Genomic DNA, 26249 nt, shown 5'->3' with positions numbered 1-26249 from the left:
AACAGAATCTGAAGGTGAACGAGTCCATGCAGACAGCTTCGTCCAAAACGGAAGCGCTTCCGGTACTGCTCCCCACATCACGTTTGACGGTCTGGGAGGCGTCTTGGAGGCAATACAGCGCATCAAACAATGCAATTTGGATAGTGTGGAGTGGGTAAGCGCCAACGTCTGTATTCATGTCGCTGGGTAACATTGTTATCAAAGGAGGGGGATCTTCAGGATGATGTTCATTCTGCCGCCAACACTGTTATCCACTTTGTCGATCACTACAACATCATCTCCGATGGATTCCCTTCCACAAATCTATCCATATTTGTTGCACTTGGTGAACAACCATACTACTCTTTGTTGGCAATATATGCGTCTTAATGGTTCACCAAAGTCGATATTCCTTTTCTGCAGATCCTTTTCCGGCATAGAAAGATTTTGAAGGCTACTGCCATTCAGTCTGCCCGTTTTTCGCATACAGGTCAACTATCGGGGCCCGTTCTTTCTTGGGTTGATGTCTTCATTTCGAAACTGTGCAAACTAGTAATTACCATCGCGGCCGGATCTTTTACGAACACCTACAAAGAGACTCTGTCTGAGGGTTTAAAGTTGCAAAAAGATCAAAGTTATTTCCGAGCGGCTACCCAGCTACCTGGTGAGCTGTATGCTATCTTTCCTTTCGCAGCATGCCGAATAATCTGTTTTCGCCTTCACTTAACAGACCACTGGGAAGGACTTCCTGGCGTTGTTGCATCTCATGAGTATTCTCCGGCAGCCCAACGCCTCGCTTTGCGTTTGCTTTTTGCAGCATATGTGATGAAGCCTCAACTGAACCCTTTCTGCCCTTGGGTTGGAGATAGGTGAGTATCAGATTTGCACCACCCCGATCGTTTTTAGTTTAGAATTTCTGGAGTACTTCACCGACGGAACTTCTCACCGACCTATATCGAGGTCTGAACAGAGTGTCTTCCCGCGCCATTCCTCCATCCGCAGAATATCGCTGCACCGAGGAAAAAACGGAGGGTGCTATGTTTATATCCCTCTTCTCGGTGAGATATCCATTGAGCGGACGTCCTGCCGAGGCTGAGCAAGACATAGGTAATCTACCGCAAGGTGCATGGCAGTCAGCCACATTCTTGCCCATCGCCGCTCTGGCCAAAAACCCTTGGCCGCTTGCTCGATCTTATTGAGTTTTCAATGACCCAGGATTCTTCCCCTTCTCTAATCCCTTGCGGAAAATTAAACGAGTCTCAAGTAATCCTCCTGCGATGGGGCGAAGTTGTGCCATGGGCATGGGTTATGTGGCGTGACGGGCGCTTATGGAACTCTGAGCAGATACGTTTCTTGGTAGTGGCTCGCACTTCCATTCATCGATCCATTACTGAATTCACCGTAGACCTCGATGTGGTTTTTTCATATGGATACTTCTCACATAGTAACCATACTCAACAAGCCGGAAAGAAATAAACCGGTTGGCGCGTATCTTAGGTTCAAGTTATTGGAAAACACAGCCGCGTCTGCGGGTGCAATCTTGGTGCGAATCATGTAGCGTATATAAGGACAGTAACTCATCGTTCTCTTTTATTCTCAGCAACTGCTTCAACAGATATCACTCCATCTCCGTAACTCTCGAGAGTTACAGAATCCTCTTTGCCCAATTTTTCTTACGGTTATTCGCCGAACCTGTTGGGCCGTCGTTCAACTTCTGCAGTCAAACTGGGAAACCTTGGATCCAAACGTCGAAGGGCGGTTACCTCAATATTGTGCTTCAATGCTGCTCGTATTTTGTTCTCTGCAGGATAGCGAAGAAGAAATTCTTGGTGAGTAGTGTGCACACTTCTGTTCCCCGACTGACGCTCATCTCTTTGTAGCCAAGCAGTTAATTTCTGAGGCCCTGACATTGACCGAATCGCATTCGCTAGCGTCCGGAGTAAGGCATCTTATGGTTGATAAAACCTTCTTAGAACGTCTTGATGGAGGTATGGATGACAAACTCAGACGGAAGACTTGCAGCTAATTCGTGTAGTCATACTTCGATCTAGGTGGTGGGAACCATGACTTTCAACTTGATCCGAATGGCCTAACCATGCTTCGCAGCCTTGTCACGAATGGCCGGTCTAACCATCAACCGAAAACGGCCCTTCGTGCTGTTAGTGTCACTCTGGACCTGCTTGTAATCATATGGAAAAACAAGCTCGTAGGGCTGGTGATATCGGGAAGTGCATGTTTATTTCTGCGCGCTGTGCTTCAGACAGTTGTGGAGAGTTCTTCAGACTCTACTGCCTCCTCTATCCTTCGGAACTCACTCTTGAGTGCTTTGGCGGTTTGTGAATACAGTTCAGCTGAAGCCAACTGGAGCGAGCAGTCAGGATCGTTATGGCGACACGTGTCCTCCTCAAAGCGATGCGACTTTGCCACAGCACGTAAATTTGTTTGCGAAACCAATATGCCACCATTCTCACTTTCTGCTATACTGAAGTGGCATTTTCTCGGTTCATCCTGACCAGAGCGGAAGTTGACTGCCCTCTTCTGTGGCTTGACGCTTGGGACTATCTTCGCGATGCTCTGATGTTAATCACCCGCCAACAGTGTGTACCTGGGGACGAGCCAATGGCACTTCTAAGCTTGTCTTCCATTTGCGTGGCTCTAGCGCAAATACTCACCAACCCGTCAATTTGTGAGTTCTCCCAACACCCCCGATTCATCAGTTCAAGAGTCCACTTCTCTAGCGCAGTGCATTCTCTCATCTCCGTGGACCACCAATTTGTGCACGGCATTGAGACATCTGTTGACTAGCGAGTCTTCATTGTCCAACGCATATACCGCATACACCACCATGTTGAAAAAGGCACTGGAAGGCGTCGGACCACCTCTTCTAACCCGAGTACGCCCCTTTCTCCTTCATTTCACAGAGTTGCCTAAACAGTGGCGAAGATTACGGCTTCTGCACAGTCACATGAAGCTGAGGTTGGTCTCCTGCACTTAAATGCTTTTTCAATTGTCTCTCATCTATCGGTGGTGGGCTTGACAGGTCTTAGATACCGTTCTGACCGACACTCGACTGTTATATTACCATTCGCTCTCTCACTCATTCGTGATCATTGTTTCCAATTCACTAGGTGAGAAATAGGGAGAAAGATGGACATTCTCCGAAACAACAGTTACACTATGCTTTCGCATAATAACTTTAAGTAGGTATGCTACAAAATTAGAAAACACGTATTTCAGAAGGTTCCAACAAAAAAATTCGAGAGCCATCCGGTTAGGGATAAGGATTGACTGGTATATTGTATTCACAACACAGAACCCAAGACCTTCATAGCCAAAGCACGGAGAATCTGTATATCACATCAAACATCAGCATGAGTAATAACATCTCGAGTGAAATAGTTTCGGTTACCTCTGCCTTCTGTTGACCCCCGAGTTCGTTGAAAACCGAGGCAACAGACTTGCCCTTTGCGTCTCTTACAGCACCCAGCCGATTGCCAGCGAACGCACCAACCATGAGCCCGGGAACATTCGCGATTATAAAACCTATTCCCGCTCCACAGGCAGCACCTAGCCAACTCCACCATGGAGTACGTCGCTCAATCTCGGGACGCAATAGCTGGCATAGCGTTACTTGCTTGACCCACATCACAGTTAATTCATAGACGGACCTCTTCGAATACATCCGCGAAGACGCCATCAGCGTTAGTTTGTCCTCCTGCTGGCGCATCCGTACCTCGAGCTCCAGGGTTGGAGAAAAACTGAGAGAAGAACCCAGGTGATGCAGTTGGGTCATCAGTGCGGTCCCCGCGAGAGGCATAAAGTACGTCATAGTCTTGACGCCGTCTGGGATCCGACAGGACATAATAGGCGTCTGCAACGGCCTGCAATTTGCGTCAGGTTGGTATTCACACGACGAGCTAGAGCCAGCCTACCTGGAAACGTTCAGTCGCCCGATTCCTTTCGGTGGCGGATGCGTTGGCCAGTCTATCTGGATGAGTTCTGAATAGTATTAATACGTAGACCATCAGGCATCATGAGATGATAACCTCAAGGACTCTCTCTTGTATGCTTGACGGACTTCGTCTTGTGTTGCTGTCCTCGGAATGTTCAGTAGCTTATAGTAGTCAGGGAATTGGGACATCGTGGTAAGGATGGCCCCCAACGAGCCAACGTCATAAGCATAGATAACGGTAGTGGCAGTGTAAGCAATACTAGTACATAAAATACAAGTGACCGTTACTTTACATTTCAAAACTTCGACGACGACCTCTACCAGTTAGGGTTACTCAAAATCAACGGCGGAGGCCTCGGGCGTTCAAACGCGCCGGGCGCTTGATCTCCTCGCCCGTCAGGGGTTGGGGGGCGTGGGCCGCTGATTGTCGGTCTTCTCCCAGAAACTGCTCTAATTCTGCGGAACCCAACAGGCACCATTGTGGACGATGGCATCAATGGAGATGATGTTCCCAGCAAGAATGGTCGCAGCGGCATAGGCGCTACGCTACTGTCAACAGTCAATGGGTTGGAGTCAGGGGCACGGGATGCTGAGGCTTCCGATGGTGAGTCAGACGACACTCGGGGTGTAACTGTCGAAGCTAGTATCATTGGTCGCAGACGTCGAGAAGGGACGGAAAATGATGTCGTGATTGTCGGAGTAGTTTCATCCTCCAGATCGATTTCGTCGAGGAATGAGGGGTCCCTGAAATTACCTTCAGGAAAGACTCCCCTTGTTGGCCCAGCCAGTCCTAAAATTATCATTCAGTAACCACAAATCAATTTCGGCGAAATGCAATCACCACCAACGAAAGAAGTGACATCATATTGCGTTCCTTCTGAGTCGAATATCGCACTGATGGAGACCTGCTGGGCCAACGAGGATGATGCCCTCCGTATCGGAACCTGAACTGAAAGAACACCAGTATGAATATTATTTGGCGCGTCATTGAGGGCGGCATCTGGTGAGGTTGTCTCCCCGGGAACGCCTGAAGACAGCAGAGGGACATTGCTTGGCGCAGGCGGGTCTGGAAAAATGGAGAGAGAAAAGTCGCTAAGAGCGGATGCTGACTCCGGCTTGCTCGTAACTAAAGAAGCTGTAAGTGTATTCCTCGATAGAGTCGTGGGGAGAGGAACAAATTGATCGGAAGACCCGTTTGTCTGATGGGCAAGAGGCGTCGCTTTTGAAAAAGCCAGGCGAGGAGAAAGCAATCGAAGAGCGGCGATGCTCCTATCAAGCTCAGATTGCCGACGGAGTAGCTCTTCAAACGAGCTAACGCTGCTGCCTGGTCTGCTAGGAGGCAGAGTTGCGTTGGCGTCAAGCCGTTCATCGCGTTCTCCTTGTTGCAGGGCTAAATCCGGGGTCTCAGTCCCATTAATCATCGTCTCCTGCATTTCTCCGGGTTCAGGCGTGCGCAAATTCATTGTGTAGTAGGTCAAAGACAGATCGGTTAAGGGGCGGTTTATGTTAACTGCTCCGTAGGCGCCTCTTTCATAAGGACTGTTGCCGCCAGACGAGGAGGTTATATTCTTTGAAACCGAGGAGTGCGGGCTCTCGGCTTCCCATTGATCCACGCTGACGGCGGGGTATAGTGCAATAGAGGGAATCCTAGGGGCCAAACCAAGCTCCCGATTCTGATCCCAACCCATTTTTTTGGCTGGGTCGGATTGAGAGCCCCTCATGAATGAAATGCTTGAGATTCGCCGATCTAAAAACATTGGGAAACCTGTAGAATAATCCATATCTCTGGAAGGCGTTATTTTGGTATTACTTTCTTTGGTAGTGCAGTGTCTATGCCGGGCAGGCAGTGTGGAAAATGTTATGACGAGGGAATACAAGATCAGAATATAGATTTCCACCGCTCGAAGAAATCGACCCAGCGATGTTTCAGAAAAAGAAACTGATTCGTGGCAGTTAGGTAGTGAATGGGTTGAGAGGACGGGTTGCTCACAAATGATAAGGTTGCCAACACCAAGACCAGCGCTGATGATGAGGGAGAATATGGATGTCACATATCTTCCAGATGACCGCCAGCGAGATGATAACGGGCTTGAGTAAATATTAAGCAGCAATTTAAGAATAAATATAGCTGACACAACAGTTTCAATCGTTGATTCTGCCACATAGAGGTTTCCGTACTTGCGCTGGCTGATAACAATCCTCCATAAGATTTGCAAAAGAGGAATGCTGATCGATGCCAAAAGAGATATCCACTTGAGAGTTATTCCAATAAACCCCCAGCGACGCCAACTAGCGCTGTGCAAGGGGTCTCTAGCGTCGTGTCGCCCTTTGATATCGACTAGCAGTCGAGAGGATTCCTCTGGCGGACACTGGGCGACAAGTGTCCAAAATAAAATATAAATAAATCCAACTGATAGAGCAAGAAATATTTCTCTTGCGTTGAAAAAGCCAGAGACTGTAGCCAGACCATCCTTGTCGGTATTTACGTCGCCACGAGCTAAGATCTGGCTAAGGTCAAGAACAGCGGCGCCAAACGCAAGAAAGGAAGATGCGAAAAGATAGCTGGCGAAGCTACGACACAATCTATAAGTATATTGTATGTTGCGAAGATTTAGACTCACAGGTTTACACGTCTCAGCAGTAGAAAAACGGTAAATGCGCCCATGCCAAGTATTCCTATGCATAATAGCGGAATGTCACTCAGAACTGCTTCTATCTGGGCAGTGTCAGGAAATCCAAAAAAATAGATGGATTACAAACGCGTACCGCGACGTCGTTGCTCAGAGCAAATGTACTAGGGACAAGGGTAGAGTTGGCCATACCGTCCAAGGGAACCTTAAGGTATGTAGGCCAGCCCACCTCTTGGTGGGAACGACGACTTTTCAGAAGGAGAACTCCAGCTAACTGTTATCGAACGAAATGAAAGCGTCGAAGTCGAAACCCAAACTAACCGAGACAAAAGAGAAAGATGAGAGATGGATGTCCAGCAACCCAGCAGAGTGGTTAGCTAACTCTTGCTTGAGAGTCAGCAAATGAGGAGTTGGCATCAGATGGCAATTGAGAACGATTTACGAAGAACCATCATCATCAACTTGAAGATTGCAACCATCAAAAATCTTATCTCCAATTGTCTATGTGTGCATAGTCAATCTACTTGCAATCTACGGTCCCCTCGCATTTGATGCACTTCCTGTCAATTGCCTCACCAGGAACATTCCACGCCCCTCATCTACACTCTTCGCACTCCTCATCCCAATCACGCTCTTGGGACGGGGTCTCATACCACCTCCGATTGTCCCGAGTTGCTTCGTTGGACTTACACTTCGAGTAGGACTTAACCCACCCCCAGTTAACTGTCTCAGGAGACCTGGGTCTCCACCCAAGCCGGTGAACTGTCTTGCTATCGTTGTTGTACCGGTGTATTGTGATACAAGTTTTCCAGAGCCAGTGTAGGACGGGACCAATGGAGTCCTCGTTGGCGACGATTGCGGCGAGGTAGGTAAGCCAAGTAACAGCTGTCAAGATAGATATTAGTGTGTTAATTTACCGCAATTAAAATGCACCAACTGTGCACTCCCGACACCATATGCCTCCCTCCCCATCACTCTTGGCGGCACTGTCAAGTCTCTTGCCACATCCGGGTTCGTCTTTCTTCCTCTCTTCTCGACTTATGTTCAGAACCCAAGTAGGTGGGGGCTCTTTTTTGCCGCCACAAACTAGACAGGAACTGTGCCAGCGAGTTCCATGTGGTCCCGGAACGACGCCACGTTCCATTGGTGAGACAGTTTTCTGACATCCTGGGCATGAGGTCCGGCTACCGAAGCGTGGAAACGAATTATTTCCTGACGACGAAGGCGCTATAAGCGGTGGTCGTTCAGGTTTGCTCGATGAGCGTGCTACAGTTGCTTTGGGCGGTGCTGTAACGGAAGATGGATTATCAATTTTAGGCGACGACGATGGGATTGTTTGGTGGATGACAACCCTTTCTACGGGCGCACACTAAAAAACAGAGTTAGCGTTATTCATAAACCGCTCAAAGAGCACCCACCTCCACATGACAGGGTCCCCCTTGTGCTTTGACGTACGTTGCTTGACCTTGACGACGCTCCTTAAAAATACCATTACACACTGAACACCTGAAACAATCAGCATGATATGTGCTCGGTGCTACATCCCCGCCCCCTGTGATTGTAATGAATTTGCCTCCTCCTGAAATAGAACACAAAGCATCACCGCATTTGCTGCATAAGGTCGATGCTGACATATCTGGCTGGGTCTCTGGGTTGTCGACTCCAAGTTGTTTTGTCGAGGGGAAATTCGCATAGGTTTTTGGCTTCGAAGAGGATGGTGAAGGGGAGGAAACCTTTGTTTGTGAAGAACGGGTAAACTGACGACCTTCCTTCTTCGGCGTATGAGTTGGTGTGCCCATTTGGCTTCTAGTTTCTTCGATAATGACGTCCTCGACTTCGGGCAAATTGCTCCGAGTAAAAAAACTCTGATCCAACACATTTGAAACATCGAATACGTCTGAAGACGTGTATTTTTCATCGTTCCGAGGAGGAGAATCAAACTCGGAATGAGAGGACTGAGTCATTGTATCCGAAAAGTCAGAGATTAGGTCTGGAGTTGGGGGAATAGATGGGCTGCGCGATAATGCCGACTCTCTCGCGTCGAAATTGGATATACTTGCTCTGGAATTTATGGAAAAACGGGGTGGGGTTGAAGGTCGGTTTGCAGGGGAGCCGAATGGGGTCCTCGACGTGGCAGGAGAGGATGAAGACCCTTTGAATAATCGTTGTTTCATTTCTTCGATGGCTTCTTGTGTGGGGGCAGTAGATCCCGTGGTTTGTCCCCGTACTGGGCTTGCGTTAAAAGCGCGGACACCGGAAGGAGATGCTTTGGATGGAACTTCGAAAGGCTCGTATCGCCGAATATCCGAACCAGAGTTACCATTCCGTAGTCGAGTGGACGGACTTACGGGGCTACCTGTAGATTGATATTTCGAACTGATATCCTTCCCAATTGTGCTGAGCCTGTGACTTAATTCCTCAAGCAGGGGACTCCCTTCGCGGCTTCTGTTGATTCCCAACCTTTGCTCAAGTTCTTCAATAGCAGGACTAGCTTCCTGAGTCCTTTTATTTCTAGTGTTACTTCCAAAACCACCCAAATTTCCGGATCTGTCGACGCGAGGACTGTTATTGCTGCTCGACCTTCCCTTCTTGGGTGTTGTGGGGTCGCGTTTGAGGCAGCTTCCGAAGCAATCCGCGCATGATGGCCTTCCAAGAAGATCAACCACAGGAGAATCGCCGATGTTTTTAAAACACCCCGCGCAGTTAAAACATCGTTTGTGCCAGTACTTGTCGACGGCATGGACAAATCCACCTTCAGATTTCAGCATCAAAACGGGTCGAGAGCATGAGTGACAGTTGCCTCTTGAGCCCCCGTTTACAATGAAACATGGCTTGCACAAGAAGGATTGTTCAGTGGAAGATGGGTGGGGGTATATGGTAGAATCAGGTGGAAAGGGCGAAGAACAGATGGCGCAGGAATGAGTGGTCAACGTCTCCTTTGGTTGTAATATGGAGCCATAGACTTTGGAGAGGGTGGTATCGTGCGGGGTTAATGAGGGGAGGATATCTGAAGTAGGGTCAGCTAGAGTTGAGCGTTTGAGAGGAGAATGAGGTCGTGATGTTTGAGAAGCTGTAGTCGCAATATATTCAGAAACGCGACTGCTAAGGGTTGTGGTAGTCTGTGGTGTTGAGCCGGACGTCGGGCAAGGAAATCGTTTGGTCGCAGATGGCACCGCGTTCGAACTTGGTGGATCGACCGAAGTCGCGGTCCATTGTTGCCTTACAGGAGAGAGAGAGCGAGTTCTTGAAACATACGTCTTTGACCACCTATCTGAACTCGTCTCTGCGGGATCAGCTTGTTTCCATGGTACGACAGGAGCTGCAGGTATTCTTGATGTTCAAAGGTGGACCTGATTTTCAAGAGACCACTTACCAACAGCGGCGCCACCACACTTGCATCGCGTACCCGCGACAATGTCGCCACATCTTCGGCAGAAACCCATTAGATGACGACAAGAAAGAAGGAGACACTGGCAGCCAGCTTACAACTCAAGTTGCAACTGCTTTTAGTATCCTGGTAGCCTTGAACCGAGACCACGTGATCGCTATGCTCTCATCACCTTACTTCCCCTCAACCGAGGCAAAATGTTCGTCTAAGATATTGAAGGTATCGACAGTTCCATCAAATCCCACCTATTTCGAGCTATATCGTGAAGTATGTCATCGGAAACCGTTGTTAATACAAGGCTTGTGCTAAATCTCTCTCGTTTTCGCGTAAGTCACTCAAACATGCACAGAAATCGTCGCTGGTGATCCCTGGAAGCTGCTTGTTGCTGTAACGTTTCTGAATAAAACTTCGGGTAAAATTGCCATCCCCGTATTTTGGAATGTCATTGCAAGGTGGCCAACGCCTCTCATGTTGTCTAGAGGTCTTTACTTTCGAACAAATCTCGCGATCTCCTTATACTAAAAATAGCTCTGTTTAGTGGATGAGAACGAACTGATTGATGCCATCCAACATCTTGGAACGCAAAATATTCGGGCAAAGAGACTCGTACTTCTTTCCAGAGCTTATCTACAAGATCCTCCGTCTTTTTATGATCTTCGACCATCAAAGCCGGGCGTGGTCACATTGCAACTAACAAAGTCCACAGAGTCGTCGATTAGACAGAAGACAAGATACCCACCTACTCCCATCTCTCACCTTCCAGGAACTGGCCCATACGCACTTGACTCTTATCGAATCTTTTGCACGTTGCACCACGATCCTTCATCAAATGAATGGCAGAACGTTACACCGACTGACAAGGAACTTATTCGGTTTCTGGCAAGGCTATGTTTCTGGGTGACACAAACTACTATTTGACGTCGTTTCTTGACAGAAATGGAAGTGGGCTGTGGCAGAACATCGACAGTGGTCAGCGACATCGGGACTTGGTGGAACCGCAACGACAGAGTATCTTGTGTCGCTCATATCAGACCTGACGTCCCTAAACTAGTACTCTTTGTATTCCGTGTGGTAGCTTGCTACTTCAAATGATGTATAGATGGATATAAGTATTGAAGGCATAGCATTCAACTTAAAGCTTAGCGGGTATGAATGATTGCCAGTCGACGCGCTCCACCTACAGAGAACATGAGCCGAGCAACAACGTCAATATGCGGTCGACGTACCATTTCTGGCTTCAAATCCTTTACATTTGTGGCCCCAACAAGCCTCATGGCGCTGATAATTTCGCGACGAAGAATTTCGATTATCTTCAAAACACCTGCCTCGCCATATGCCTAAAGAAAACTCAGCGGTGCACTGTGAGGTCTCTTTACTTGCTTACACTTTGCGCGTAAAGGAATGCACGACCAAGACCCACGGCTCTCGCGCCCAAGCACAACGCCTTGACAACGTCTACAACGGAGAACTATCAGTAAGATGGACACCACAATTAAATTTCCTAACCGGTCCCTCGTCGTACTCCGCCTTGAGGTTCAAATGTTAGGTAGTGCGTATCAGCAGTAGATTTTCTTTCCCGTACCGTCAATGTACACTTCGAAATTAAGGGTCAGCCAATGATTAACCGAACAAGATACCGACATACCTTCAAGTTTATCGAAAACATCAGGCCTCTGTTGTCGTAGCCTAAGCAAAACCTCCATAGGTGGGAGCGAGCTATACAAACCGTTAGCATTTTATTAAGCGAATGGCTGTGGTCAACTTGCTATTCCAGCTGGCGTCCTGACAATTGTTAGCGATATCCCAAAAAGTGGGCATTGTAAAAAACCTACCCCCATGGTTGGAAAGCAAAATTCCATCGACACCAGCCTCAGAAGCTAGGACCGCATCTTCGACACACTGAATTCCTGTGGAGTAGGTCAAGTTCAGCCAAAAACTATAAACATTTTTGAGAGGTGAGGAAAACAAACCCTTGATAACGATCGGCAATTTGGTGATCTTTCGTAGCCATGGGATGGTCTGGAGCAAGTTGGTAAATCCAAAGACAAAATGGGTCAAAAAGATTGACCTTTTCCCAGGTCATGTCCCGGTCGTCGTTGGCCACCAAGCCTCCAGCAATCCCCCCCATATCTGCCTCCTCACCAGTTGGATTATTCTCATCCCAAACCGGAACAGATCCCTTTTCCTGGTCGTCTAGTATCCAAGGGCTTCGGATATCCCTTTCGCGGTTACCTGCCACAATCGCATCTACCGTCAAGAAAATGGCTTTATAGCCAAGCTGATCCATTTCCCGCACGCGCTTTTCAGCGATTTCATCATTCCGATGTTTGTATAATTGAAAAAATAGTGTTTGCGAAGGAATAGCGGCGTCCATAATATTTTGGGCGGAGAGCGAGGCATTAGAGGACACCATTTGGATGAGAGACGTCTTCCCTGCTGCCCTGGTGATATTCGCCTCTCCTGCGTTAAGAGATAAAGTGACGTCTACAGGGAGAGGATTTCCACTTGCCTTGCGGATGTCCTAATTTTGCTAGGGCTGAACCACTAACGAAAACTGGAATTGAAGAGTGATAGCCGAGGAGGGTTGTCGAAGGATCACACTCGGAAACAGGCCGCATGACTCGAGCCCTGAAGAAAAAGCGAGAAAATGCCCGTGAATTTTCTGTATATGCTGGGATGGTGTTTTAGATAATTGTGTTTGGCTGAAGAGAGACCCTTTGATTGCTCACAGACTTCATCATCCGAGCCTGAAGAGTAATACACCAAGGCCTTGTAAGACAGTACCTGCCTTGCAACGTCCTGATAGCCATGTCAAAAATCGAATTGATAGGAACGGGAAAATGTCGTTACCTCCATGTCCATCAGACTCAAGATTCTGCTTAAAGGGGGTTTTCGTTTTACAGCTTCCTCAACTCTCAGTTCATCTTTTGTCTTCTTTCTCGTCTGTTGTTGTTCTATAACTTTGGAAGCTGCCGTGGAGTCGAGTGGACCGAGATGCTGTGATGGTAGCAGGTGCTTCTCGAGGGCATCAGGGGGGTGAATCGGCTCATATGCTGCCGTGGCGTCCTTTCCTGCATACTTGAGGATAATTTTGGCGCCACCCGGATGCTCCTACAAGGTGGGATTAATAAATAAGCGGACCAATATGCATAGGGAGGGACGAACTGATAGAAATTCGGTGACATCGTAGACATTGTTTTCGATGATCACCCAACAAGAGCTGTCAGGTAGGGTGAGAGTGAACCAGAAAGAACTGGGAGGGTTACGTACTCCTGAGTGTTGTGTTTGGCAACCTGCTCGAGAGTCCAGGTAGGCATGAGTGCAAGAAGCAGGTAAGAGGGGCGTGAAAAGAGGGAAGGAAAAGTTTGGGTAAAGAATAAAGATAGAGTCCCGGACCGCGCTCCGGAGCCTAAATGAAATCAAAACCACGTGATGGCGCGTTGTCTGGGCATTACATTTCAACCGCGATCAACATTCGACTCTGATTCGACTATATTCGATCAACACCCGCTGCTCATCGTCCCTACCGACGAGCCCATGCCTCCCTTACCCTCAAGAGATGTTCTTGAAGCCATGAAGCGTGTAGACCTGCAGCGCCTGTGTAAGGACTACGGCGTCAAAGCAAACCTCAAGTCCGAAGCCCTAATCGACCTTCTCCTTGACACACAGTCCGTCTCTACCGTCTCTACTTCCCGTCATCCCCTTAAGCATCCTTTAGGTCGACTCGACAACCTACTCGAAGATCTGTCTCTACCCGTCACTCAAGTAGAGCAGGCCCCAGCCGTGTTTCCTCAGTCATCATACACAACACAGATGATGAACAAGACGATGATCCGGAACTGGAAGAAAATGACACTTTACCGCCAATCGAACAGCCACCACCTCCACCTCCTCGAACTAGAAAAGGGAAGGAGCTCCAGACGCGGCTAGGGGTTGGCAGGCCCGTGGCTGCAGGGGGCTCGGGGCCTCGCGCTGTTACAAAATCTTCGAGTGTTTCACGTAGCGGGAGAGGAAAATCTATCAAAACCATGAAACAAGTTGAAGCTATAATTGAAGAAGGTGAGTATTGTAGGCTGCTCTTTCTTCAAACTCACAGAACGATACAGAGCCGGAGACTGCGGATGAGATTGTTGGTGAGTAACGATTCTCTTCATTTATTTGACTAATTTGGCTACTAACCATAACAGAAACAAGTAATGATGCATCACGATCGAATTCGAAGAACGTTCCCGATACTGTCAACGGTGCGCAGCCGTCAACGGCGCAGGCGGATTTGGGAACAAGTGACGACATACTATCTGTGTCAGAAGTGGATAAACGTGTCGCGGAAGCAGTAAGTTTTGGTCCATCTAGGCGAATGACAGGCTTATTTTGAGGACAGCTCCGCCCACTCCATGAACAACTCCGAGCCTTAAAGTCTCAAGTAGAGGAAATCCAGCATCTCAAAACGGAGCTTGCTGATCTCAAACCACAAATTGCGGACCTCAAGAATTTGCGAGCGAAGGTTGATGCGTTGACCAGCGAAATTAGAGAACTACGCACACAACAAGGAACGGTTGATGTTGACGAGATGATGGCGGACAGCGTTCACGAACCGGTCACTCCACCACAGCAGTCAACCCCCCAGCCGAAAACCCCTAAAACGTATGGGCCAGGGTGAGGTCCTTGGTTGATGCTCAGCCTTTGTATAACAACTTACACGTATGTTTGCTTACAGCGGCTTTGGCATGCCTTCAGCTTTCAGAACGCCATCAAGTACAGCGATCGTCCCTAAGGCGAGCTCTGCTGGCGTACATGACTCAGAATACAATCCTACTGAAGCCCACCCTGGAGTCGCAGCCAGTATGCTTGGTAAACGCCATCGAGATTCTGTTGGAAGTAGCATTACGGGTATTGTCGAAGAGGGTCATGAGGACGAGTACTCTGAGGAAGAACTCGCGAAACGAGTTGTGCGTCCCACAAAAAAACGACCCAGAATCTCCAAGACAGGCGATCAAACAAACGAAGCTATGATAAGCCGTGGAACTCCATCAGACCATGAACAAGAGTCACAGCGTTCCTCTGCGCCCCATGTTCCCAGCTTCACTGTCTTCCGAGGGCCTGAGGGACCAGCGGAGAGTTATGTGGGCTCACCACCGCCTACTAATCACTTGCCAGAGTATTTTGACTCTACAGACAGTGGGAATCGCGCTGGGAGGTTAGGCCATGGAGCGGCTAGCACCAGCTCTGCAACTGCGTCAGAAAACCAGCAGCCTTTCAACTTTACCTTTTTACCTATTTCTTCCACTCCTGCGAATGCTATGTATGCATCCAGCTTCCCATTTCCAGAAGCTCCTCAGTCGCCGTCGCCTGCCGGTTCGAACCTGGGATTCCTCGATAATGACCATGACGAGAGAACGGACGTTTTCAAACCATACGGTCTACCTTCCCCCCCCAAACGCCTACCATCTTTCGCCTCCGGATCACAGCCAGCTCTCCGGGAGACTTTTGTCGATCCTGCTGCCCTTACACAACGGTCTTCTGGGAAACAGAGAGAAGTATCAACCAACGACGGGGAAGCTGAATCGACCAATGCTGAGAGGAAGTCCGATGCAGCCCCCGGCGCAAATGTACCATCAACGAAGCGAACTATGTATGGTACCGAATTAGAAGGGGATACTCGCTTTGGAGACTTTGGCATGGACGGAGTTGCGAGTATTGGGAACCTTGGGGCAGGTTTCTGGGCCGGTGGCAGGTTTTAGTCGCGAGTTTGTAATTCTTCCTTATCAACCCATTATGTGTTATTGTACTCTGGCCAATCTCTAGCTTTGATACGGCGTGATCATGTCTTGATTGGAATTGGATTGGATATGTTAAAGCCAAGTTGAACCACATGCGTCCGTTGCCAGGTACAAATAGCAAGCAACCAGCCAGGCGTCAAATAAACTCTTTTTCTTCTTTCCCCCATCTTTGCCTCTCTTTGCCTTTGTACTTCTCGTCCTCTTGCAATTCGTTTTCGGCTCTCCAGGAAGAGACACCACATTCTTTGATTACTACCTTTTAACGACAAGACAAAACTATCGCCAGCGATGTTTGCTACTGTTCTTTCCCTGGGCCTGGCTGTATTGCCCTTTGTCTCTGCTGCTGTCCATGACATTCAAGTTGGAGCTGGTGGAAAACTGGTTTACTCTCCCGAGGCTATCGTACGTCCTCTTCACAAAATTCCTTCCGCAGTGTTATTTATAGGCTTACAGTCCGCTCAACCTGGCGATCAAGTCGTCTTTCACTTTAATCCGAAAAACCACACCGTGACGCAGTCATCCTTCGCTGATCCATGTGGACCGAAGTCTGGAGGAATCTCATCTGGTTTGTAAGTAGCTCTGTACTCTGGCATGGAAACCCAATGACTAACACGTTATTTTTAGCCAACCAGTCGTTGCAAACCAGACTAGCAATTTACCAACTTTCACTGTCACCGTTAACGATGTGAGTGGACACTGTCTAGAGGGACTGATTTTTAATTGAATCGTCTTTTTAGACTCAACCCATATGGGTCTACTGTGCCCAAGCAGCTCGTACCCCAAATAGCCACTGCGGCCAAGGCATGGTTTTCGCCATCAATTGTGGGCTTGACGGAGCTCCCAACTCCTTCACCAATTTCAAGAACGCTGCTCTAGCAGTTGGTGCCAGTCTGTCTGCTGCTGCCGCTGCTCCTTCTACGACTGCTGCATACGGCGGCTACACCATCCCTCCCGCTCCCGTCCCCACTTTAGTTACTCAAGCCATTACCCTTGGATCATCAACTTGGACCACTACATATAGTTCTTACCCCAACTCACCCGCCGCAACTCCAGCTTCTCTGGAAGGTCAGGTGCACAAGGTCATTGTCGGTGGAACTGGAACGCTGGCTTTCAACCCTCCTATGGTCTCAGCGGCTCCTCGAGATGTCATCGTTTTTGAGTTGTAAGTTTGCCGTCGTTGATATAGCGAGTGAGACTGACATGCTTCGTTATAAACAAGCCATCAGAAGAACCATACCGTTACTCAGTCGTCCTTCGACGATCCTTGCCGTAAGCTTAGCACTGGCAACGGATTTGACTCTGGCTTGTGAGTGTTTTGTTTTGTTCAAGCAATGGTTTATTAACACGCTCCAGTTTCCCGGTTGCTGACAATACGACTAATTTCCCCACTTGGAATTTCACCGTCACCGACACGGCTCCTGTCTGGGCATATGTAATGTGTTCACTCAAGACTTTACAAGCTGGTTTATGCTGACACTTTCTATCAACAGTGTCGCCAAAGCAACCCTAGCAGCCACTGTGGAGCTGGGATGGTCTTGTAAGTTCTTGCAACACCGTCACGCTATGGGTCACTCACCCACCTGTGACAGCGCCGTCAACTCGGACGAGTCTTCTGGTCGCAACTTTGCCGCTTTCCAGAATGTCGCCAAGGCGCTGAATGGCACCGCCGTCGCTGCTACTGTCCCTTCCGCTACCAGTCAAGCGAGCGGCGCTCTCTCACTGCATACAGGTGGAGCCAGCGCAATGATTCTGGTTGCTTCATTCGTTGCGGCTTTCCTATGAGTACATTCATGTGGTTCGTGTGTGCTCTTTCTTTCTCTACATGGAGCTTGAGATATTGGACTAAGTAGACAACTTGTATTCTTTTTCATATACCACCTTGATGTCCACCAATGTCTTCTTTAATTTTCTGCAATATACCTGGAATGTGATACAAATAACAAGACATAAAAAACAAAACCACGTCAAATTAAATAAATAACTATTTGCCAAGGCTACCACTATTCACCTCCCATAGATTCTCTCGCTTTTTTCTCTTTCTTCAGTTTTTTTCGTGCACGTCGAGCTTCGTCATCTTCATCTGGATCAGCAGGCGCTTCCAACTCCTTCGCCTTTTTTTCTTTTTTGCGCCGTTTACGCTCCGCTTTGTCCACATCCTCGTTGTTGTCGTCACCAGGATTTACGGTTTCTAGTACGGGTTCTGGTACCTCGGATTTCCGTTTCCGTTTCTTCTCTTTATCTTCTTTTTTGTCAGAGGATGCGGCTTCTTGAACATCAGGGGGCACCACAGTCGCTGAGGGTTCGGCCACTGGCTTTGCTGAGGGTTCGGCCACTTGCTCCTGCCGACTGTAATCGGTATAATCACGACTCCATTCCACTGGAGTGACACCGTCAAGTTTCTGGCCGTGTTTACCCAGCTTCCCGTCCTTGACCATTTTCTTCTTTTGAAGCGCAACGGGACCAAGGCCCCAACGCCGAGGATAAGTATCTCGCTCCATGATACAACGCTTGACTTTCGCAACGACACCATGATCGCAAGTGGCAAGTTCAACTGTTGACATTTGTGCAACGGCAAGTGCTATGGCTTCACCTACAGTGTGATGATACAAATCAGAAAATTCCTCCTTAAAAATGGAATGGATGCACCTTTGGTTGTCATCAAGACAACTTCCTCGTGCACCGAAATATCCGCTTCATAACGCAGAAGCCCAGGAATCATGAGTTTCGCGCCGTAGCAGACCGCATTGACGGCGCTATCCTTGACCACGATGCGCTTATACCCAATCATCAAACATTCCAAAGGTCGAATGACACGCCGCAAGTACGACTCTTGAGGATCCGGGAAGCAATCAGATTTTGCGCGACGAAAGCAAAGGACAACTAACCGTCACGAGTATTATCGTATAACCATTGAGCATCCATTACGTCGTGCATCGTGACCATATCGTCATTTTCCGACATAGCACCACTTCGCACTCTCCGCAACTCTTGCATATGACCGCCAACTCCCAATATCAAGCCCAGATGCACGCAGAGAGTTCTGATGTAAGTCCCAGCCTCGCAAGAAACCCAAAAGACACCAAGATTCCGTTTTTCATCGAATTCAAGAAGTTTTGACTCGTGGATAGTGCGGATGCGCAACTGTCGCTTGACAGCAGAAATGAGGGGTGGTCTTTGAAAAAGGGCACCCGTCAAGGTTTGAAGAGCTCGAGGAAGGGCCGCAGGGGTTGAAAGGCCAGAGTGTAAACGAAGAACACAAACGTATTCCTTTCCTTTAGACAAGTGAGTTATAGACCGAAAAAAAGGAATAATTTAATCACACCTGCTCCCTGCTGTGATTTAACGAGCCTTGTTGCGCGATCTATGCACACAATCAAGCACCCTGTCACCTTGGGGTCAAGTGTCCCGCTGTGACCCGTTTTTTCGACACGCAATATTCTCCTCAACCATGCAACAACTTCATGGGATGAAGGGTTCGACGGTTTGTCCAAATTTATGACACCGGACCTTGTGTCAGTGTCAGAGCAGAAAAAGAGGATAGGTAGGTTGTGACACACTTGACATAGGAAGAAATATCGCGCTTCAAGGGGCTGCAACCTGAAGGGATTGGTGTAAAATGGCTGGATCGAACGAGCAGCTTATCATAGTTTTTCAGGAGCAAAGGCCATTCTGAAGTGTCTAGTTTTGGTGCCGATGATTCCGACTTTATTGCAAAGTCACCGTCGAGCTGGGCACCGGCGACCTGCTCTCTTGTCAATGATGTTGGCATTACGCCTAGTTTTCAGTGAGAAACTTCTCGGACTCGGAGCTTCATTCAGCCGGGAGATGCCGCTGTAACTGTATAGTCAACAAATTATTGATTCCACACTCGCCTTCATTCAATACCTCCATCATGGTTAGTACAACGAGCAATCGCTTTGCTGAGTCCCCTTCTCAGTAGGCTGACGCTCTGTCTCTCCCAGCCCAAAGCCACCACCAGCAAGAATACCGTCACCAAACACAAGTTTACCGTCGATTACTCCAAGCCCGCTGCTGATGGAGTTTTTGACGGTGCGGACTTTGAGAAGTTCCTTCACGATCGTATCAAGGTTGAAGGAAAGGCTGGCCAACTGGGCGAGAGTGTCAAGATCGTCCGTGATGGTGAGCCTGTTCTTCTATTTTTGGTCTGACACGCACTCAATTTTACAAAGGTAACACAAAAATCACCGTGACGTCCAGTATTCCCTTTTCAAAACGATACCTCAAGTACCTCACGAAAAAGTTCTTGAAAAAGAACACCCTCCGCGACTGGATTCGGTGAGCGTAATCCATGAACCCACCACTACTCGTTTCTGATCAATTGGGTTCACAAGTGTTGTTGCATCATCCAAAGACAACTATCAGCTGCGCTTCTACAACATCGCGTGAGTACTCATCCTTTGATGCATCGTTTCAGCTTCTTATGAACTGGTACAGGGCTGGCGGTGAAGAATCTGATGAGGAATAGACAACCTTGTATCTCGTTCGACGCATGTTATAATGAGAGTTGACTGGAGCATATATATAATGATTATCTTATGTATGTATGATGGGAAGCGGGCATCTACAAATTCACTAGAGCAGGCTAGGACTTGCCTTCTGGCTTCACTTTCCCAAGCACCATCAACCCGGTCTCGTTCCATTGGAGATGAGATTGCATGAGTGTTTTATTGCGGAATTGATGAGCCAGTGCATTTCCTAGTTGTTCTCGCAAAAACTTCAAAGCAACGCTTGTTTTAGGAGGGATGCGGAATTTGATCTTTCGGTCGACGGACGCCATACTGGCGATTAACTGAAACAAGACCGTCAGATCAGTAGAGCGTCGAAGAGGTCGTTCCCTGCCTTGAAGTCGCATTCACCGCAAAGTAAAAGAAGCGAAATATCCTCCGCTGGTCCGGTTTCCCAAGCGTAAAGTTTCTTTGAATGCCTGGAAGACGTGATGGATTTTAGTGTCAAAACCATTTCATATACGGGTAATGCCTCACATGAGAGTGAAATAAAAGAGATGGTTCACACCAAAATCGTTCGGTTTGCGACCGAAGTTGACCGACGAGGGGTGAAACAACGCATGCTGGTTATTCGTGACAGTCCGCATTTCCCCATTTTTAGGGTCGATGGTTAAGATTTTAGGATATAAACCAGCGGTCAACGCAGAATGGACCAGAAAGGCATTGTTGGAATTTGAGTCAAGTTCTGGAGGTACGGTGACGAACCGAGTTCGATTGCGTCCGTAACGTATTCTGTATTCCATGTCAGCGAGGGCAAAGTAAAAGACGAAATATGTTCACCGGTTTAATTCACCAATGAAAGATTTATCAACTTGTATGAAATTTGAATCTATCAGATATCTAGAACTCTCGAGTCAATAAATGGCTTCAAGTAAGAAGACAAAGATTTACCCAAGAAATTGTTGGCGGAGTTCCTCTATTTGTTGCAAGTTCTACAATCACAAAAATCAGCACGGCCTAGAATACCAAAAAAGCCCTAAGTACCTGATGACTCAGATAATTGACGCGGCAGAACTTCCGGACAGAAGCGAGGTTTGTACTCGCCCTCCGCCAGGACGAGAAGGCATTGTGAATGGCCAAAAAGTCCGAATTTTCTACCAAAAAAATGTAAGAAGAACATGGAAAACATGGGATGGCAGCACACACCAACTCGGAACGAGCACTTCGCGCGGTCAGCTTCTTGTTCTAATCCAAGGGGTGAAACAAACGGAGACTTCGAATTGAGGGCAGCGGCGATTGTCAAGGCCGGATCCAAGCAACGAAACAGGGTCGAAATCAACAAGAATTTACCAAGGTGAACATCTGTAGGTAGCTTGCTTAGAAGTCTCCCCATAGGAGTAATTTCTTCAGTCGGCGTCAAAGCTCGAACCTGCAAGTTCCGGATCAGTTGTCACGGTGGGGGAGTTACTTACAAAATATGTATACCTCTACAAGCATAGAAACCGCCCTCTGGACATTGATGGATACAGGTGGATCCATGGCGCGCGATAACACGTCCTCTATGGAAGTACCTAGATTGACCTTGATAATTTTGATTCGCAAAGCCAGATCCGAGAGGCTCAGCCGCATCATTTCAGGAAGGGGGCTGTCCGCCATCTGCAAAGCGTAAGTGTGGAGAATGAAGAGATCACTAGGCGATGTACCTGGGTATCGTGCCGAATTTTCGTGAACAGATGAAAGCATAGACCACGCTGGACACGACCCGCACGACCTCGTCTCTGAGCAGCGTTACTCCTCGCGATGAAGGTTTCAACAAGACGGCTGATCTGCCGCTTTTCGTCAAACCTATTGATTATATATATAAGAAGTGAACCACTATAATCCAAAACGTAGCTCACCTCATCTCACGATGTTTCCCCGAATCAATGACACATGTGATATCAGGAATTGTGATCCCTGTCTCTGCAATATTCGTAGCTGTGGAGGAAAATGAGTATGGTGATACAGTCCAAAAACTGCGTAACTCGCCTATGACTATCTTCCGAACACCTGCGGGAGGGACATCAAACACTGCACCCTGATTCTCATTGGACAATGTCGAATGCAGAGGGTAGAGTCGGAAAGTGTTGGATCCGAAAGCAGGGTGCTCGGCCAACATGTTATGGAGACGGCGTATTTCTCCCAAACCAGGCATAAAGATCAAGATAGCGGATGAATAAGAGCTATAACTAGCGTCCTCAAAGCAAATCTTTTCCAGCAGACATAGAATGAGGTCGTAGGGTATGAGCCGCTCATCAAAGAGATTGAGAGTAGAGGCGGTTTCGGGGGAATACCGTTTTTCCAGTTTCATATTTTTGCTCTGGCAATCACCTTCATCATCGTCATCGTCACCTCCGTTAATTGTCTCCTCCGCCCAATCCGGTCGAGCCCTCCCCTGATAAAATTTATCATAGACTGGATGTAAAGTTAGGGTGATATTATGGTTATGAAACATGAAACTTACGGCGCCTTGCATATGAAGAACCTTCTGCGACAGACCACTTAGTATATTCTACGGCGTCTTCAAGGTAACGAATGTCAACTGGGAATGTCCGTCCAGGAACATGCATGGTCGGACAACCTCCAAAGAATGTGGAGATTTTTTCGGCATCGACAGTTGCCGACATCAAAATTACTCTAATATTGAAGTATTAGATAGGACCAAACTCAAAAGAAGAATCCTCATCTTACTTGAGGTCAGGTTTTCGTTCCAGTAACGATTTCAAAACAATCAGCAGAAAATCTGATTCGATAGTGCGTTCATGAACCTACAACTTACTTAGAATACAGCTTCTAAAAACGTGAAACAGACATACCTCATCGACAATGATATGCTACACGCTTTCAGTAAGGGAATAGTAGTAGTCTGAATGACACACCGTTATTTCATCAAACGCCGTGCCCTTCCCACCTGACCCGCTACCACCTTCTAGCATCCTCAGTGCAATACCGTTGGTCACAAAGGCGAGACGAGTATTGCGGGAAATGTTACTTTCTAGCCGGATTGAATACCCGACCAGGGAATTGGCAGTCCCAACAACGTTAGGGGGGTCGCCTAATTCTCTGGAGACGCCTGAATTGCCATGAGATCAAATGGAGATGCGGCGAGACGCAAGACGAACGTTGTGCAAGTGAGATAGCGGATATGCGACGAGGTTCCGTGCAATATATCTTGCAAGGTTTTCCTCGAGAAAGGTGATCTTCTAGGATGAAACTCGGCACCTGTGTTGACTTGCCACTTTCATTTCGGGTGTTCATATAACAATTTAAAAGGGTAATAGGCGATTTACCATCCAGTTTCGCCGCTCAAGACAAGGACCTGAGAGTTCGCCAGTATCTTCAAAATTTCTGCTCTATGTTGGGCGATGGGCAGCATATTGCGTTGCGTCTGACGTAATGGAATGTCAATATCATGTATTTTAGATTTGCAACGATGGAAACTGACGAGCATTTCTTGGTACGCACCGCTGGCTTGCCTGGTCCTGAAGCCCGACGCTATTTTCTCAGAAAAAATCTCTTGATTGTTCGGTAGCGGTGGGGAAAGGTCGACATCTTGCTTTTCGAACGTCAGCTTCGACAGTTTGTTGTTGACCTGTTGTTAGTCAGCGTTGTGCTTTTGAATACATCGAAGCGACCTGACCTTAACGCTGCCTTCCAACTTGCCTTCTATGATTGTACGCAATTTAGCCCAAGTACTTCTATTAATTGAATCATCTCGAATCTTTCTCGCTGCCTCGAGGTCTTCCCAAAGACCTCGGTAAACGGCTGGCAACAGACGAAAAAAGGTATGGCTGTGTGACGTTATTGGCGTTCCGGCAGCAAAACCATCAGTGAGGGGGAAAGATAATGCATGGAGGGCCACTATAGAGATATATTGTTCAGCCTGACCATCATCTGGGCAGGCGACGTCTTCCATTGACCACTCGTCCCGCTTCTTCCCTTCCCATAAAATTGCCACAGAAGCACGTTTAGCACGACTGTGGCCTGATATGATATTGTAGGAGATTGCTGCATATCGGTCTGCTTTAGCGACAGTGTCATGCAATAATGTCTTGGGAGTCCGCCCAGACCAGTGCTTCGGGGGGGCCATGTTACGCAAGGAGAAGGTGGTCCCCAGTACGTTGATTTCAGTCGATGAAACGTCGTCCAAAAAATCCAGCACGCCTCCGACGGAGTCGCCGCTATCGTCATCCGCAAAAACGTCGGTCGCAGCGACTTGCGGAGCGGAGGGCACTGGTTGTAATATTTGAGAAGGTTTTTTCGGTGACTCGTGGATTAGAGGAAGAGACGATTCAAGTTTCTTTTGAAGGGCGGAGGAATCTGCTTTCTCGCGTTCAGAACGATAGTGAGCTTTCGCCTCCTTCTCGTCGAAGAGATAATTTTCTGTGATCGCGCCGAGACGTGCATGCAACATACTCAGTTCATCGTTGATGGATGTAGAACGTTGGCTCGATGTGAGGTTCTCGATTCTGAGTCGCAGCCGAACATATTCCAATGTAAGGTCGTCAAGCTCTGAACGTTCAACGTCTGAATCAGAGGCTCCATTGTAAGTCTCCAAGATCCGCGATTTTATGGTCTCTTCTTCGTCGTCAGCGAAGATCTTTGGTGTTGACGGTGTCTTCGGTATGAAGGCCGGAGCGTTGACATCTAAACCTTTCCCTTTCTGCAAGGTCGGCTTCGGCAGTAGAAATTGAGAAGGTAACCGTGGTGTTTGTGACGTCTTGAGGTTTCGGCTGACGGATGTTCGAGGAGTCGTCGAATCTTGAGCTTCAGGCGTGCCTGAATGGCCGTTAATTTAGAAGAACACAATCCCAATGCACATACCCACTCTTCTCTTGGAGTTCATTCTCAGAACAGTGAATATAAAGCTACACCGAATTCAAAATGTAAGGACAGAAGCCAAGAGGAGCGTAAATGCTGACCCATTCATATGCTTCTTCCAAGTCTATCCCATCAATACATCGAAGACACTCTTCCACTCTCTCCTCGCTGAACCCGAGTCGCCTAAGAACGCCGTAGGTTATACCAAGTCGTGCTATAGCTTTCTCTTCAGGCTCTTCAAGCGGCTTTTGACCTGTTTCACAGAAACCGTGAGGAGTGTTCGCAGGCCGGAAGCAGGTCTTCCCTTACCATCCCACTTTTTTAGGTCTTCCACAAGCGAAATTATTTGGTCTCGCAAATGTGGATCGATGTCCAGACAAGGAAGAGTCTTGGAATAACGCCGGTCAACTTCCACAGCCTGAAAAAGACGTCAGCTCGTTTTACTTGCACCTTTGCTTCGTACTACAAATAGATACCTTGACTGTCCTGCATCACATCGTTAAAACCCAGAGGTATGTATGTTACTTGAAGGGGAGTATACACCCACCTCGTTATTTCCTTTTCGGTTTTCTCTTGGAACCTATCAATCAAATTTTGCAATGACTGCTCCTCGACCTTTTCCGGATCAAACCCATCGTTTGAGAGCTCGTGAACAATAGTATCACCGTCTCGGATACCGTCTGCGGCGAGCAATGTATCTTCATTGTCTGCATCGTCCTCAGTCTGAGGAAGTTGCTCATCAAGGGTAAGTTGTGGCGGGATGACTTTTTTTGGGACAGAAGTCGTCGCGAAGCCTCGAGCGACTGGCCTCAGTTGTGTCTTTTTCTTCTTGGCCATATTAGATAACCAATCCGATGAGGGATCCTTTCTACGTCGATTAGGTAGCGGCTGGCGGCAGTTGAGTTATACTTGAGAGGGCGATACAGCCCAGGTTTGAGTAATCGCTTGACGGTAACGAGTTTTGAGCAATGGCTCTCTAGGGTCGCGTGTTGTTTGAGACAGATGTTGAGGCCAATTTAAGTCCAAGAGCATGGGGTTTATGGTGTGCGCGGTCAATGTACATGAGAGTTGGGCAATTGATTTCGAGTCAGAACAATATTAGTCACAGCATCCGATGTCTTGTGCATAGGAAGATCCAAAAAAATTGAGTTCAAGGAACGTGCAAACAGCGTGAGCATCCGTATTAAATACATC

The 26249-nt window shown here is 47.9% G+C and overlaps 11 protein-coding genes across 11 annotated transcripts; 5 read left to right on the top strand and 6 right to left on the bottom strand.

Annotated features, from left to right (window-relative positions):
• Window positions 1-1759: 1759 nt before the first annotated feature.
• LACBIDRAFT_320596 (uncharacterized protein) lies at window positions 1760-2948 on the top strand (the record flags this gene model as incomplete). The annotated part of the gene is made up of 7 exons (XM_001873827.1): window positions 1760-1808; window positions 1860-1967; window positions 2086-2137; window positions 2190-2311; window positions 2578-2665; window positions 2785-2872; window positions 2901-2948. 7 exons carry the CDS (start codon window positions 1760-1762, stop codon window positions 2946-2948), a joined length of 555 nt encoding a protein of 184 aa, XP_001873862.1.
• A 203-nt stretch (window positions 2949-3151) lies between these two features.
• LACBIDRAFT_170616 (uncharacterized protein) lies at window positions 3152-4167 on the bottom strand. Its single transcript, XM_001873217.1, has 5 exons — window positions 4026-4167; window positions 3912-3978; window positions 3648-3860; window positions 3389-3595; window positions 3152-3326 (listed from the first exon to the last, which is right to left on the bottom strand). The coding sequence occupies exons 1-5, from the start codon at window positions 4118-4120 to the stop codon at window positions 3282-3284; spliced, it is 627 nt and encodes a 208-aa protein (XP_001873252.1). The 5' UTR covers window positions 4121-4167; the 3' UTR covers window positions 3152-3281.
• Window positions 4168-4248: 81 nt separating this feature from the next.
• On the bottom strand, window positions 4249-6751 carry LACBIDRAFT_300786 (uncharacterized protein; the record flags this gene model as incomplete). Its single annotated transcript, XM_001873216.1, has 5 exons — window positions 4249-4721; window positions 4773-5870; window positions 5922-6502; window positions 6553-6647; window positions 6698-6751. The coding sequence occupies 5 exons, from the start codon at window positions 6749-6751 to the stop codon at window positions 4249-4251; spliced, it is 2301 nt and encodes a 766-aa protein (XP_001873251.1).
• Window positions 6752-7092: 341 nt separating this feature from the next.
• Window positions 7093-10004, bottom strand: LACBIDRAFT_300785 (uncharacterized protein; the record flags this gene model as incomplete). Its single annotated transcript, XM_001873215.1, has 4 exons — window positions 7093-7446; window positions 7499-7930; window positions 7980-9880; window positions 9935-10004. The coding sequence occupies 4 exons, from the start codon at window positions 10002-10004 to the stop codon at window positions 7093-7095; spliced, it is 2757 nt and encodes a 918-aa protein (XP_001873250.1).
• Window positions 10005-10108: 104 nt separating this feature from the next.
• LACBIDRAFT_300784 (uncharacterized protein) lies at window positions 10109-11000 on the top strand (the record flags this gene model as incomplete). The annotated part of the gene is made up of 4 exons (XM_001873826.1): window positions 10109-10247; window positions 10299-10430; window positions 10488-10828; window positions 10884-11000. 4 exons carry the CDS (start codon window positions 10109-10111, stop codon window positions 10998-11000), a joined length of 729 nt encoding a protein of 242 aa, XP_001873861.1.
• An 81-nt stretch (window positions 11001-11081) lies between these two features.
• On the bottom strand, window positions 11082-13266 carry LACBIDRAFT_300783 (uncharacterized protein; the record flags this gene model as incomplete). The annotated part of the gene is made up of 15 exons (XM_001873214.1): window positions 11082-11126; window positions 11176-11286; window positions 11334-11404; window positions 11456-11476; window positions 11532-11543; window positions 11595-11665; window positions 11716-11731; window positions 11782-11856; window positions 11920-11968; window positions 12018-12409; window positions 12459-12620; window positions 12679-12748; window positions 12800-13060; window positions 13115-13169; window positions 13220-13266. 15 exons carry the CDS (start codon window positions 13264-13266, stop codon window positions 11082-11084), a joined length of 1458 nt encoding a protein of 485 aa, XP_001873249.1.
• Window positions 13267-13977: 711 nt separating this feature from the next.
• LACBIDRAFT_291543 (uncharacterized protein) lies at window positions 13978-15758 on the top strand (the record flags this gene model as incomplete). Its single annotated transcript, XM_001873825.1, has 7 exons — window positions 13978-14008; window positions 14056-14082; window positions 14137-14282; window positions 14331-14605; window positions 14667-14898; window positions 15004-15251; window positions 15345-15758. 7 exons carry the CDS (start codon window positions 13978-13980, stop codon window positions 15688-15690), a joined length of 1305 nt encoding a protein of 434 aa, XP_001873860.1. The 3' UTR covers window positions 15691-15758.
• A 259-nt stretch (window positions 15759-16017) lies between these two features.
• Window positions 16018-17511, top strand: LACBIDRAFT_300781 (uncharacterized protein; the record flags this gene model as incomplete). The annotated part of the gene is made up of 8 exons (XM_001873824.1): window positions 16018-16131; window positions 16183-16298; window positions 16354-16414; window positions 16467-16891; window positions 16949-17035; window positions 17083-17161; window positions 17220-17266; window positions 17319-17511. The coding sequence occupies 8 exons, from the start codon at window positions 16018-16020 to the stop codon at window positions 17509-17511; spliced, it is 1122 nt and encodes a 373-aa protein (XP_001873859.1).
• A 117-nt stretch (window positions 17512-17628) lies between these two features.
• On the bottom strand, window positions 17629-19498 carry LACBIDRAFT_186907 (uncharacterized protein; the record flags this gene model as incomplete). The annotated part of the gene is made up of 6 exons (XM_001873213.1): window positions 17629-17885; window positions 17925-18319; window positions 18376-18558; window positions 18615-19001; window positions 19052-19236; window positions 19287-19498. The coding sequence occupies 6 exons, from the start codon at window positions 19496-19498 to the stop codon at window positions 17730-17732; spliced, it is 1518 nt and encodes a 505-aa protein (XP_001873248.1). The 3' UTR covers window positions 17629-17729.
• A 123-nt stretch (window positions 19499-19621) lies between these two features.
• Window positions 19622-20215, top strand: LACBIDRAFT_320590 (60S ribosomal protein L22; the record flags this gene model as incomplete). The annotated part of the gene is made up of 5 exons (XM_001873823.1): window positions 19622-19624; window positions 19692-19869; window positions 19920-20025; window positions 20082-20132; window positions 20185-20215. 5 exons carry the CDS (start codon window positions 19622-19624, stop codon window positions 20213-20215), a joined length of 369 nt encoding a protein of 122 aa, XP_001873858.1.
• A 117-nt stretch (window positions 20216-20332) lies between these two features.
• LACBIDRAFT_300778 (uncharacterized protein) lies at window positions 20333-25892 on the bottom strand (the record flags this gene model as incomplete). The annotated part of the gene is made up of 24 exons (XM_001873212.1): window positions 20333-20539; window positions 20590-20674; window positions 20733-20987; window positions 21036-21095; window positions 21147-21187; window positions 21240-21349; window positions 21402-21624; window positions 21681-21851; window positions 21899-22040; window positions 22094-22172; window positions 22224-22649; window positions 22699-22871; window positions 22926-23002; window positions 23051-23068; window positions 23114-23307; window positions 23357-23472; window positions 23525-23622; window positions 23680-23826; window positions 23875-25013; window positions 25063-25102; window positions 25157-25308; window positions 25365-25473; window positions 25532-25541; window positions 25603-25892. The coding sequence occupies 24 exons, from the start codon at window positions 25890-25892 to the stop codon at window positions 20333-20335; spliced, it is 4362 nt and encodes a 1453-aa protein (XP_001873247.1).
• Window positions 25893-26249: the final 357 nt, after the last annotated feature.

The sequence above is a fragment of the Laccaria bicolor genome, genomic scaffold, assembly GCF_000143565.1.
Source record: "Laccaria bicolor S238N-H82 LACBIscaffold_1 genomic scaffold, whole genome shotgun sequence".
Taxonomy (NCBI): domain Eukaryota; kingdom Fungi; phylum Basidiomycota; class Agaricomycetes; order Agaricales; family Hydnangiaceae; genus Laccaria; species Laccaria bicolor.
The sequence above is the reverse complement of the archived record's forward strand: the minus strand, read 5'-3'. Positions and strand labels throughout refer to the sequence as shown.

Bases quoted from the DNA above. Each gene is read 5' to 3' on its own strand.
- LACBIDRAFT_170616 (XM_001873217.1), bottom strand. From the start codon at position 4,120: ATGTCCCAATTCCCTGACTACTATAAGCTACTGAACATTCCGAGGACA. The intron at 3,979-4,025 runs GTTATCATCTCA...AATACTATTCAG, and splicing joins TACAAGAGAGAGTCCTTGAG to AACTCATCCAGATAGACTGG. The intron at 3,596-3,647 runs GTCCGTCTATGA...ACGCTATGCCAG, and splicing joins TCGCGGATGTATTCGAAGAG to CTATTGCGTCCCGAGATTGA.